Source organism: Miniopterus natalensis, chromosome 5 (assembly GCF_054644295.1).
Source record: "Miniopterus natalensis isolate mMinNat1 chromosome 5, mMinNat1.hap1, whole genome shotgun sequence".
In the NCBI taxonomy this organism is placed as follows: domain Eukaryota; kingdom Metazoa; phylum Chordata; class Mammalia; order Chiroptera; family Miniopteridae; genus Miniopterus; species Miniopterus natalensis.
The window spans coordinates 23607478-23620188 of NC_142085.1; the positions used below are offsets into that span (position 1 = coordinate 23607478).

Sequence of the window (12711 nt, forward strand, 5' to 3'; positions counted from 1 at the left end):
ACTGCGGCTCCCGCCCGAGGTTCCTGGGAGCGTTTCGGGCCGCGAAGGTCCGCGCGAGGAGCGAGAGTGCACGGGAGCCAACGAGCGCGGAGTGGGCACCGGGCGGAGCGGGCTCAGAGCCCGGGTCTCCGCGGCTGGGGACCCGGCGGCGGGGGCGGCGATGTTCCACTGCATCCCCCTGTGGCGGTGCAACCGTCATGTGGAGACCATCGACAAGCGCCACTGCTCGCTGGTCTGCGTCCCCGAGGAGATCTACCGCTACGCCGGCAGCCTGGAGGAGCTGTTGCTGGACGCCAACCAGCTCCGCGAGCTGCCCGCGGTGAGTGCCCGGCCTCACCTGAGCGCCGCCCTGGGGAGCGCGGCCGAGCCCGGCCAGCCCTCGCCTCCTCTTCTCCCTTCTCCCCTGGTCCCCTCTGCTCTCCACATGTCCCCCTTTCCACCTCCAGATCCGGCCGACAGGTCCGGCTGGAACCACCTCTACCTGCCTGCATTCACCTGCTCCTTTCACCCCTCCCCCAACCCCCGTAAAAGTTTCTTTTCATTTTACACTAAGTGACTTGATGTTTTCCAGTGAGTCCCTAGAGCTGGTGCGATTTGGGGAAACATTCCGAGGAGTAGTTTAGATACACGTCTAGGCACTAACGCCGGGCACTTTCTCCTGGGCTGGTGAGCCAGGCGGCTCGGGCTGTTTGCTGCTGGAAGAACCGGGCTCGCCCGGAATCCCGCTCCCGGGGCCGGTCCCCTCGCCCCGCGGTTCCCTACCACTGGCCGGGGAGAGCTTCCCCTTCGGCCAGGGCACGTCCTGGAGAAGGTGGGGCGCAAGTGAGCCTCTCTATCTCGGCATCTTGCGAGGAATGTGCTCGGGCCTTATCGCGGTGTACGGTGCTTGGAAGAGCCGTAGCTTGGCCGGCCTCCCTTAGCCCCAGGAAGGGCCTCGAGGTTTAAGGGTGGGGGTAGGGGGCAGGAGGAGAGCTGCGCCCGGGGGGCTACGGCAGGTGCCCAGGCGCTCGCCTCTTGGACCTGCCCGCGTGGACCTGGAGTGTGGAAGCGACGGTGGGGAGCGTCCGCTGAGGCTCCGCCGCGCGGGCCAGCCCTGCAGCCGGCTCGCCCGCAGCAGCCGCATCCAGCCGGCTGACTTCTGCCCTAGCAGTGATGCGTTACTTTTTCAGAGTTTACGTCAATTAATGAGTATGCTGTGGCTGAACTTGTCAAGGAACACGTGCCCTGATTGTGCTTTAATGGAGCATGGAGACTGCAAACTTTTAACCTTAGAACTTGCCTCAGTAACTTAGCTGGAGTAAACCCTTCAGGAGGAAGGTCTCCCAAATCCAGGGATGTGCAGGAAGTCGGTGTGCAGTAATTCAAAGGTGTGCAGGAAATAGGGAGAGGACCAGAAGGCCTGAGCGTTGGCACGCAGGTAACTTGCTTGTCCTTTAGTTAACAAAACGCCAAGACACTGTCACAGAAACACTCACTAGTTAAATGTTCTGGCTTGTTAGAATGACCTGATATGGTCTCCAGTGCTGACGGAGTGTTGTAAGAAGCAGAACTGTGTGTTTTTCTCAATATTTCAAGTGTTGTTATTCTTCTTGGATTAATTTTCCTTGGTTTGAATAGAACTGATTGGATGGTTTGCTCTGTGTAATCACAGGGATTATCCTCACTAGGATCTTTGCAAAGCCCCCCAAGCTTTATTTAGCTTAGAAGCAGAAGAGCCATCCAGTTCCCTCAGGCATTTATTATTTTGCAGGCTCTTTCAAACACATGGTTCTGTCTGACCTTTAGCTTTCTTAAATTTGTTCAACTAGAAATGTTTTAGTGTTCTTTGTGGTGTTTTTGTTTGTTTGTTTTCTTTTGTAGAACTGGAAAATTTCCTTTGACTAGATTGGCTTTTCACTCCCTTCTGCAAAGGTTGTGGGTTTTCCTGTAATGTTGGGGATTTCAGCTTGGTATGGGAATTATGGGTTTTGGAAATGTCAGGTATTTCTACTGATCCTAAATGGAAACTTCTGAGAAGCTCAAAATACAGTCTGATAGCACTCTGTAAAGAGAGTAAATAAACACACTTTTCAAAGGCTAAAGGTGGTCTTGCTTATGGGTAATTATCTCTCTTACAGCTCTTAAAGTAGCTTTATAGTTTTTAGGTGGTGTAAAATCTATTTTTCCTTGACTTATTGTATGTCTGGGTGCCTGGGTGTGTACAAGCCAGATGTGAACAACCACCTTGAAAACACATATTTCATTCACAGTTCAAGTCTTTCCTTGGGCCATCTGATCTTTCATCTCTGGGATCTGGATGACTCATTAGTACTGCTCACTGCTGTCCCTGCCCCCTCACCGAACCTCTGCCTCCTTACCTGCCACATCACCAGTGGGCCTCTCTTGCTGACAAACCTCCAAGGTCCTTGTGGTGGCCGTACTGGCTGTATGTTCTCTCTGATTTGTTTGGAAGCACAGCCAAAGGGGAATCCTGTACCCCCCTACCTCAACAGCAAAGATACACACACTCTTCAGGCTTCAGTTTAAAGAAAAGCATCTCTTCTCCACCCAAAGGTCTGCAACATCTGATTTGTTCCAACCCCCTTAGAATTGAGACTCAGAATTGAAGTGACTTTTTAGGTATACCCAGCTGGTTAGATACAGAGTCACTGGTCATCTTCCTGTACATGTGTCCATCAACTGACTATAACAGCTTTGTCCAGCCTAGCGGGAATCTGGCTCACACTCATCAAACCCTGTTATTTAGCCCCTCCTGTTTTACTCATGTCACTAAAACTGGGCCTCAGTCAAACATTTATTGACCCTTCATTATCTACTAGTTGCTGGGAACACAGAGATGAAAGAGGGTACGATTCCTGCAGACTGTTCACAGCTTTGTGGGGAGACATATGACTCTAGTATAGATGTGGTAACTGTGGGGTGGAGCAGGCACCACAGTTATCAAACTTGATGGTTACTTATCTAAGGTAACCTTTCCCTGAACCTGCACCAACCATCTTCAGCAGTGGCTCCACCTCGTGATAGCTTCTCAGTGCTGCTCTTCTGTAGGGAAGGTTGAGAACACTCATCTTTGGCCTGGCCCCAGTTGGATGAGTCTCGCCATCCCTTTCCCATTCACCTACTTCTCTCCACCTCCCCCAGCTCGGTCCCTTTGGGATGTGTATTAACAGAGACAGTCAGACTTAAACCCCCTCGAGGTACCCTTGATTTTTGCTTATCCTTGTGAGTACAGAGCCCATCCACTCAGTAGGTGCTGCTTAATAAACAACTGTTGCATGAATATTTCTGAGTCTGATACAAATCTTCCTCCTCTGCTTCTTTCCCTTCCCTTAAGCATATCACCCCTCCAGCATCTGTGCTTTTCTGATAAGTTCAGAAAATATTCAAGTTGGAAGTAGCTTCAGAAGTAAAGATCATCTAGTGGTGACGTTTTGTCTTTCTCTACAAGATCCTTGCCTCCCCCTCTGTACTTCATGTGTTTGACGTCGTCACTTCTCCCCTCAGTGTGCACTGATTCTCGAATACCTTTAAATACGTGTGTTTTACTGTCATCTCTCTAGCACCAATACATATGCCTAGTCTAAGAGGCAGCAGATATTTCGAGTGAATGCTTTCAAGCCTTTATCACATAAAAACTGGTTCATCTCATCACCTCCTTTTAGAGTTCAGTTAGAGTTCTTCCCATGGTTGCCCTATGACGTTATTTCAAACACCTGCCCCTTCCCATCACCCTTTCTCACATCCTGCTTTACTTTTTCCCAGCCCTTAGAACACTTATCACTACCTAACTCCAGACTACATACTTGCTTGCTTTGTCTTTGTCTCCCCAGCTAGAACATAAGCTCCATGAGGGCAGGGATGTTTTGTTTGTGGCTGGACCTAGGACCATACCTGGTACATAGTGGCTACTCAGATGCTTGTTGCATGACTGAATCCTTTCGTGGTGTCATGGGTAGTAGACTGCCCCGGCTTCGTAGCCATAGTAGTTCCCCTTCTTACAGTCTGATTTCTACTGTACAGATTGTAAGAAGTAAAGGTCATCTAGAGGTGACATTGTTTTGTCTCCCTTTATAAGATACTTGCCTCCCCCTCTGTACTTCCTTCAGCCTAATCTAATGAAATTAGTAATGACACAAAGTCAGAATTCCGTGGTCTTGTCTTGCCAGTCTTTGTTCTCTGTCTCTTCTGTGCTGGACACTTTTGATCTACTTATATTTTGAAATAATTTTTATGAGTGTGACTTCAGCATCTCCAGCTGTGATCTGTTAAGAGCATATCTATTCCCACTCGGAGTAGTCCCTTTTGTCTTAAACCCACCATGCCTTGTCTCCTGACCTGGCTTCTTTTCCCACCAGTTTCATTTCTGAAGGATGGGACTGCCATTCTTCCTGTTTCACAGGTTCATGGACTTCTCTCCATTCATCTTGTCACTAAGTCCTGTCATTTTTTTCTTCTAAATTCCTGTCTCTGTGTCTCTGTCCCACCTGGCTGCTTTACCCTGGATTCCTTCTGTCCATTGCTGGTGCTCTTCTGCCGAGGCTCTTAGGGCCTGTCATGAGGAGCAGAGAGCGGAGTGATGGAACCAGTTCACATGCAGCTCCATTGCTTGGATGCTTTCTCCAAGCTTTGGTTTCCTCAGGTGTGAGTAGTGCCCACTTTATCGTAAAACATTTTTTCTTAAACTGAAGGTTGAAGACTTTTTTTTCTGCGAGTTTGTAAGTTATTTTTTAAAACCAGAATTAAGTTTTTAATGTTCTTTTAAACAATAATAAAAATCATAAATTCTGTAATACCTAGATGACTTTACAAATGAGGAGTACTGTAAGGTTTTAGTGCCTGTGTTTGATGGAGCACTGCTTTGACTGTAGAGAAGGTGGGGAGAACAGATGTGGACTTAATGCAGAAATAAAGTGTTTGGGTCGGATGATGGCTAGATGAACAAAGGTTTCGTGGCAGTTTTTAGAGAAGAGTGATGGCTGGCTGAGGGGGTCACGGAGCCCATGATGGTGTAGGCAGCAGGATTTCAAGGAACCTGCTCCGAGGTGGTGGTGTATTTAATACATTGTGAGCAGCTAAGCGTGTCTGTAAAATTGCATCACCATCATCTGTCGTGTTAAATTAATGTTGTTATCTTTTATTGGTTTTTACCAGATTTTTAAATTGCTTCACCTTATAGTTTTATAAGAGTTAAGCACAGGGAGGACATACCTTGTTTTATATTAAATAACAATGTAATAAAAATAATTTAAGGCAAAGCTCAGGAGGAAGAGCGTCCAAGAGAGTACTTCTTTGTAGTGGTGATCCACACATTTCTCAAGTTAGGGAAACAGTTCTCGTTTCTCAGGTACACTGATGTCATTATACAGTTTAGCACTTAATTGTTTTCTGGTTCTTTTATGTGTTGGTACAACCCCCTTCCTCTTCTCCACTCCTGTCCCCTCTCCTCTCCTTCCCCCTACACTTTACAGGTGAGGAAACAGACCTAGAGAAGTTGTAAACTTAGAGCCTCTTTAATTAAGAAATATATAATGAGCATCTGCTACATATTAATGATAATTGTAATAGCCATCACTTACTGAGATTTTACTGAGCTCCACCATTGTATTAAGTACTCTACATAAATTATTTCCCTTAAACAACTCACTTTAGCCTTTATAATTTCACTTTTGCAAGTGTAGCAACTGAGACTTATTTAAGAAAGTTATTCAAGTGGCTTGTTTAAGAAAGTTGGTCAAGTACAGCATAGGAAATATAGTCAATAATATTGTGATAACTATGTATGATGCCAGTTGGGTACTGGGAATATCAGGGGGAACACTTTGTAAAGTATATGATTGTCTAACCACTATGCTGTACATCTGAAACTGATACAAAATATTGTAGAATGTGAACTGTAATTTTAAAAAAATTAAAAAAAAAAGAAACTTGGTCAAGGTCAGTTCTGGAATGAGCATTTGATTCCAGCTCCACGTGTGCACCTATGACCTGGGAGCCCACTGGGGAGCAAGGATGTGTGGCAGTGTGACATACAAAGGAGGGAGCCTCTGCAGACTCCAGTGATGGCTTTGAGGTGTCTCACATTCCCTTGGGAGTCAAGGGAAGCTTTAGAGGTGGTGACACTCACCTTAGGCTGAAAGGAAGGAAAAAAAATGTGTCACTGTTGCCAAAACCAGTCCTTTCCGGGTGGCTAGAATGAGGGGTGTCGGAGTGATTGGGAATTTTGCTAAGGAGATGAACCCTCTTTTGTAGGCAGAGGTGGCCTATGGATGGTGTGTAGGCAGAGGTGCAGTACACTTAGATCTCTGTTTTAGAAATACAGTTCTAGGGCACGGTAAAGTGTGGAGTCAGGGATACCTGTCAGGAGCCTGATGTAGTGATCTCAGCCAGATTAAAGGATATGGCACCTGGAAGGAGCAAAGGGGTTAGCTTTGTTGGAGATGTTAACACAGGGAGTTCTCTGGTCCAGTGCTCTTTCTAGTGTGCCACTTTCCATGTCATGCTGACCATCCAGGCAATTCATCAGTCCTTGGGGGACACTAAGTATGAAGCATTTGCTTCCTTTTTGTAGATATGTTTTCCTTGATTATGGGATGTGTCTGCATTCAATTTGTGAATTGCTCACTAAGACATGGCAAGTTTTCTATGTAGGCATTGGCTTGGGGGGCGGGGGGAGATGGACAGCCAGATGTGCTATGGATGGGAAAAGTTTGTCTATTTTTGGTTTCTGAGAGATGTGTCATCAAGTTTATAAAATTGTACCCGCAGTAACCCTGGTAACTATTTTTCTGAGTAACATGATTATGTACTGTGTGTACTGCATCGTGAACTTCAGTTTTATCATCCTCTGCTGATGCTTTAAAAGACTAATACTTGGAACATCTTTGTTGTAGAGTAACTTGGACGTCAGCTCATTGCTGGCATGTCATTTTATTATTTATTTATTTTTTAGTTTTTTAAAATATATCTTTATTGATTTCAGAGAGAGGAAAGGAGAGGGGGAGAGAGAGAGACAGACAGAAACATCAATGATGAGAGAGTCATTGGAGATCGAGCCTGCAGCCTGGGCATGTGCCCTGACCAGGAATCGAACCTTGATCTCCTGGATCCTAGGTTGATGCTCAACCACTGAGCTGCGCCTGGCACGGCTGGTGGGTCATTTTAAATAAGTAGCTCAATTCTTTGAGAAAAAGTAAAGCTGTTCACTTAATAAAACTTTTCTAGAGTTGACAAAGTGGAGTCATGCCAGTAAACTAGCAAAATGAGCCTGCTCCCACAGTTACCCCCCCCTTCCCAGGGCTTCCAGTGAGAAGGGGCATCTCAGCCCCTCCCCGCAACCTTCCAGCGATTTACCCTCACTGCCAGAATTTGCAGCTTCTGTACTGTGATAAAAGGAGGTGCTGTATTTGGGATTTTCTTAAAAAGGACCCTTACCACAGACTTGAAGTGTTGAGAGTATTGCATAACTGATATTTATGCAAGAGGGTCAGAAATAGCAATGCAAACATCTCTTAGCCATGATGACAAAAACCCCAGCTGTGATCTTACCATGCCATGGAACAGAGGCATTGGGTTCTTTTGGGTGAGAATCTCGTGTGCACTGCAGGCTTCTCTCTGCTCAGGGAAAGTTTGCTTATTTTAGGGCTCTACCAGGAACTCAGGGCTAGAAATGCTTGTCCTTTACTTCATGTGATAGTTATGAGGGATGATGAGATCATGGGCCAGATCTTAGTAAATGCATAGAAGAAACTTCTGGTTGTCCATTTACTTTCTCTTGGGTATTATTTAGTGGACAGGAATGGTAATTTACTACTACATGTGGTATTTTAGAAATTTAATGGTGTGTGTGTGTGTGTGTGTATGTAGTGTAAAATACTTTATATCCTAGAAGTAAGATGAAATATTAAAAAAAAAAAAATCTTTACTATCATTGTTTTGAAGAATTTTCTAATCTAGGCTGTAACTTCTAGATTTCAACCTAGGTATGTGCCCCGACTGGGAACCGAGCCTGCAGCCTTTTTGGTGTATGGATGATGCTCTAACCAACTGAGCCACCCATCCAGGGCTAACTTCTAGATTTCAGAGAAGTGGACTCAGTTGAAAGAAATTTGGCATTTCTGTTTCCAAGAACCGAAAGGAATGGATTTGTTATTTGGTGGGTGGGAGGAGGTGTCACACCTAATTGCAGCATGTTCCAGGCAGATTCCTGGACGGTATGGCCAGACGAAGAGTCCTCTGTCTGCCCTGACCACTCTAGTCACTTTTCTTTCCACAGTCCACACCCACTTCTTGGGAAAAGGTCATCAGGAGGGGCTGCCAGCTGACTTGAGGTGGAAACTAGGAGCTCAAGTGTGATGAACAGTTGTGAAAGCCAGAGAGGAGTTTCTTAACCTTGGAGGATGAGACCTGGACTCTGACTGCTTGACTTGATTTGAAAGGTTCTTGACTTGATTGAGAAGATGCTGAGACCCCTGAGGTTCATGCTGTTAGTGCAGCCGGCCTGGCTGTGGACCGTGATGTTGCCTTGTTTTTACTCTGTGTTGGATGCTTAAAAGAATTCAGAGAATTTAAAAAACAGTGACATTTTCTCTGATTCTCATTAATAATTTTAGAATGTATCCTTTTAGATATTTTTTTTTCTCTTCATATACCACCATATATTACTAAAATGAAAAGAAGATTCCTACTGTATAAGTTGCTTTGCCACTTGCTTTTTTTTTTTTTACTTCACACCATGTCTTGCTTATATTCCATGTCAGCATGTATGGATGTATTTGAGCATTGATGCTGGTGCTGTAGTAGTCCATTGTGCCGGATATACAGCAATCGATTTATTTAACCCTTCTCTTATTGCTGGACATTTAAAGTGTTTCTAACGTTTTGCAGTGATGAACCATGCTGGATTAAATGTTCTTGTACATACTGCTTTGTACACCTGTGCACATGGTTCTTTAAGATAAACTTCAAGAATCATAATTGTTGGATGAAAGAGTATTCACTTTACAACTTTAGCAGATGTTGCTAGAGTGTCAAATATTTTTAAAAAAATCAGTTGAATGGAGGCCTAGAGATGATAGGAATCTACCCACTTTACAGCTAAGGGAATGAAAGTCTAAGGTGGTAAAATGATGTGTCAAGGCAAATGAAAACTTGGGCTGTTGTATATCCAACCCCTAACTCCAAGTCCTGTGATCTTTCTGGGGGCTGGAAAAATGGGCCTGGAGACTGGCTCTCTCATCTCTTCTCCCTTTATTTTTGACTGTGATTTTCTCATTAGCCTCGACAAGCCCCCCATGTAGGCTTTCAACAGTTAATCAGGTATTTGTTCTAGCCTTTGGAAGTCTGACATCGAATTCTTACCTTCAAGTAGCCTGTACACTTTAGTTGGGGAGAGTTTAGCATCATGTAATTCCTAATGTAGCCAGTATGGGTCTGCAACCCAAGAGCTGCTGTGGACCCTTGTAGTAGGCTCTGTGGGTCATCAGGAAAGCAGGACTCTGGCTTTCAGATGGGCTGGGAAGGGGAGGGCAAGCACTGCAGACAGGGTGCTTTGTGAGGCGATCCGATGTTGTGTTATGGAGCAGAGACCCTCACTGAGGGTTGACTTGGTTCTGTTTCTGGAGCAGAAGGGCAGAGAAAGCAGTGTGTAGGATGTGGGGGGACAGGAAGCTTGGGCATTAACTTGGTGTAATGACTGCATGGATCAGCCCCTCCTTCTGTCTCTTCTGCTGAATTGTTGGTTCAGGCCTGAATCTTTCGCCTGAAGAGAAAGTATGTGTGATGGATAGGAGGTTACCTCTTAGTTGTGACACCTTTGGCAAGTAACTCAGCCTCACTGTGCCTCAGTTTGCTCATCTGTAAAAAGAAGGTGTAATAGTCCCTATCCAGTGACGGTGTGTGAAGATCGAGTGAGTTGATGTGTGTAAAATGCTGGGAGCAGTGTCTGTTATATAGCGAGTACCCCGTAAAATTTGGTCATCGTTGTTACCGTTTTGGCCATTTTGCGGTTGAGGCCCAAACTCCTTCGTTCGTGTCTCCTTCAAATCCTTTCTCAGTGCTTGGTCAGAGTGATCCTTCTCAATGTGATGGTGTGACTTCCTGCCCCACTGGCTTCCGACCCCTGCAGGACACAGCCTGGCAACACTTTTGTTCTTTACCCCTTCCACCATATCTCCCATCTCTCTCCAATTTGAACCTTGTGTTTCAGCAGCAGTTAACTGCCCCTAGTTACCGACGTGGCGATTCATGCTTCTGAGTCTTCGTTTTCTTCCTCTGTCTGCTGTCTTGCTTTCCCTCTTCGCCTGGCTCCTTGAGACCCAGCCTAGGTGATAACATTCCTCCGGGACGTCTTCACTTACCTCCTCTCTGGTCTCTGGGGCACACCTGTCATTACTCTTTACCTCTTTGTAATTATCTCTGCCCCCCAATCAAAGTGAGTTCCTTAAAGCTACACACCTTTTCTTTGCATTTCTGCTGCCTAACAGGTGGTTGGCACAGAGCAGACATTGAATACGTATTTGAGCAGCATCCTTGGGGAAGTTTCCAGCCCTCCTGGGGAGTGGATTTAGACATGGGTTTGAGCCAGACCTGTCAGTGAGAGCCTGACAATGACTCCAGGAAGAGCTGGGCCTGCTGTAGCCCTTGTGTGTGTGGGTGGTGCCATGCTGGAGTGAAGTCAGCCCCAGGTTCTTGTCCTTCTGTCTAACACTAGCATTGTGACCTTGGGCAAATCACATAATATCTTGAGCCTCCGTTTCCTTACCTGAGTGATGGGAGGATGGTGTCCGTGATGTTCAGGGTCCCTTTGAATTCTGACCTCTTTGGATGCTAATTTTATGAAATTTTTGTGACTCAGTGCCACAACCCTAACCTTAGGAGATTGTCTCTCACTTATGCACGTGCTCTGTGAGGTTGCTGGGTGAGGGTTAGTAGAACCACAAGTCTGGGCTTAATCATTATAATCAAGGATTAGATAATAAGGAGAAACTGTTCCAAATACTTAACCTCCTGTGGATAGTTGTTGATTCCCAGAGCCAATTAGGGGGAAAAGATCAGCAGATTTTCTTTGGTTAACTGACTCTCTCTGTCTCTGTCTCTCTGTCTCTGTCTCTCTCTCTCGCGCACACACACACACACACACACACACCCCAACAACCTTTGAACACTGAATTCTTCCCCCCGTGTCTGTTGCATTTTCCCAGTTTTCAGAAGTGAGGTAAAACGAGTAACTTGGCTATGTCTTGCTGTCTCCTTGTTAAATGAACTCAAGCAAATCAGAGGCGATTGAAACTGTCACTGGGTTGATTCAAGTACCTGAGAGACTATATTGTGGGAAACTTAGTTTGGGGACTGATGATTAAGAATATGTATGGGTTAATGGCAGACTAAGTTGGCTTCTCAAGGAGTATATTAGGATCAGAGGGTACAGCTTTTTATCCCCTGCCGAGTAGTTGGCTTCCTGACTACATATTGGTGTCAGGCTCCCCAGGGGCTGGGGATAGATTTCTGTGGATCCTGCTCGACCCTCCCTCCTCCTTCCCTGTTCACCTCACATGTTTATGAGTGCTGCCTGTGCTCCAGGAACAGTTGTGTCTAGCAAGGCAGATATTTTGCTTTGTTCTTGTGGAGCTTCCATTCTAGGTAAGGAGACAGTCAGTAAATAGATAAGCAAATAAGAATTTCAGGTAGTGATAAAAGCTGTATATAAAAAAACAAAACAAAAGAGGGAAATGACATAGAGAGTGACGGGAGGAGGTTTCCCTTTAACTCTGGCAGGGCCTCTCTGAGAAGGTGACATTTCCCCTGATGTGGTAAGGCAGCTGTGTGAATGTGGCTGAGGTCCTTGCAAAGGCTCGGGGTGAACATGGTGAATTTGCAGGCAGGAAGGGCTGGTGCAGCTGGAGCACTCGGTGTGACAGGGAGGGAGTTGAAATCAAGGTGAAGATGTTGGTGGGGCTCATCTGTGCAGGGCTTGGAGACCCATGAGGAGTTTGGATTCTTTTTCTCAGTTGAAGTAATGGGGGGGGGGGGGGGCATAAGCCCATAAGATACCTGACTGATGCTTTAGAAAGTTCACTCCGCCTGCTGGTTAGAGATTAGTCTGCAGGGAGGAAGAGAAGGCAGTGGGAGACCTGGAGAGGAGGTTTTTTATTGAAAGGATCTAGAGCAGAGCTGACAGTGACTTGGACTAGGACGGTAGCAATGGTTAATGTGATATATCCTTGGGGGTTAAGTCAGCAAGACCTGCTGATGTATTGGATGCAGGCTTTGGTTTTAATAACTGAGGAGATGGCAGAGCCATTTACTGGGTTATGAAGGACTGGAGAAGGGAAGATAACAGTGTAGGAACTGGTAAGTACTTCAGTTGGGGCATGGTGGAAGTTTTTATGAGACCTAGAACTTAGGAGAGGAAGGCTGGTGCTAATTATGGCAGAGACTGAACATTTTTTGAGCATTGTGCCTAGCACTGTTCTAAATACTCCCCATGATTAGTCCATTTAACACAACAACCATAGCTTCATTTTACATAAAAAACTTTATTTTACCATTGGGGACTCTGCCAGGACACAGAGATGAACCGATTTGCTAAGACCACACTGCAGAGCTGGGGGTCAAGAGCGATTATCCTTACCCATAGGGCCTTCTTTCCTCCAGGTGAGACTGGGGGGACCATGTCGTCTGCACCAAAAGCCACCTGATGAGCCAGGAGTTGTG

The 12711-nt window shown here is 45.8% G+C and overlaps 1 protein-coding gene across 1 annotated transcript in view; it reads left to right on the plus strand.

Moving 5' to 3' along the window:
- The first annotated feature begins 135 nt into the window (after window positions 1-135).
- LRRC1 (leucine rich repeat containing 1) overlaps window positions 136-12711 on the plus strand; it is a 120598-nt gene continuing 108022 nt past the window's right edge. Inside the window, exon 1 of the mRNA XM_016198040.2 lies at window positions 136-319. Coding sequence (XP_016053526.2) covers window positions 161-319 — 159 coding nt within the window. The 5' untranslated portion in view covers window positions 136-160. The remainder of the gene's footprint in view (window positions 320-12711) is intronic.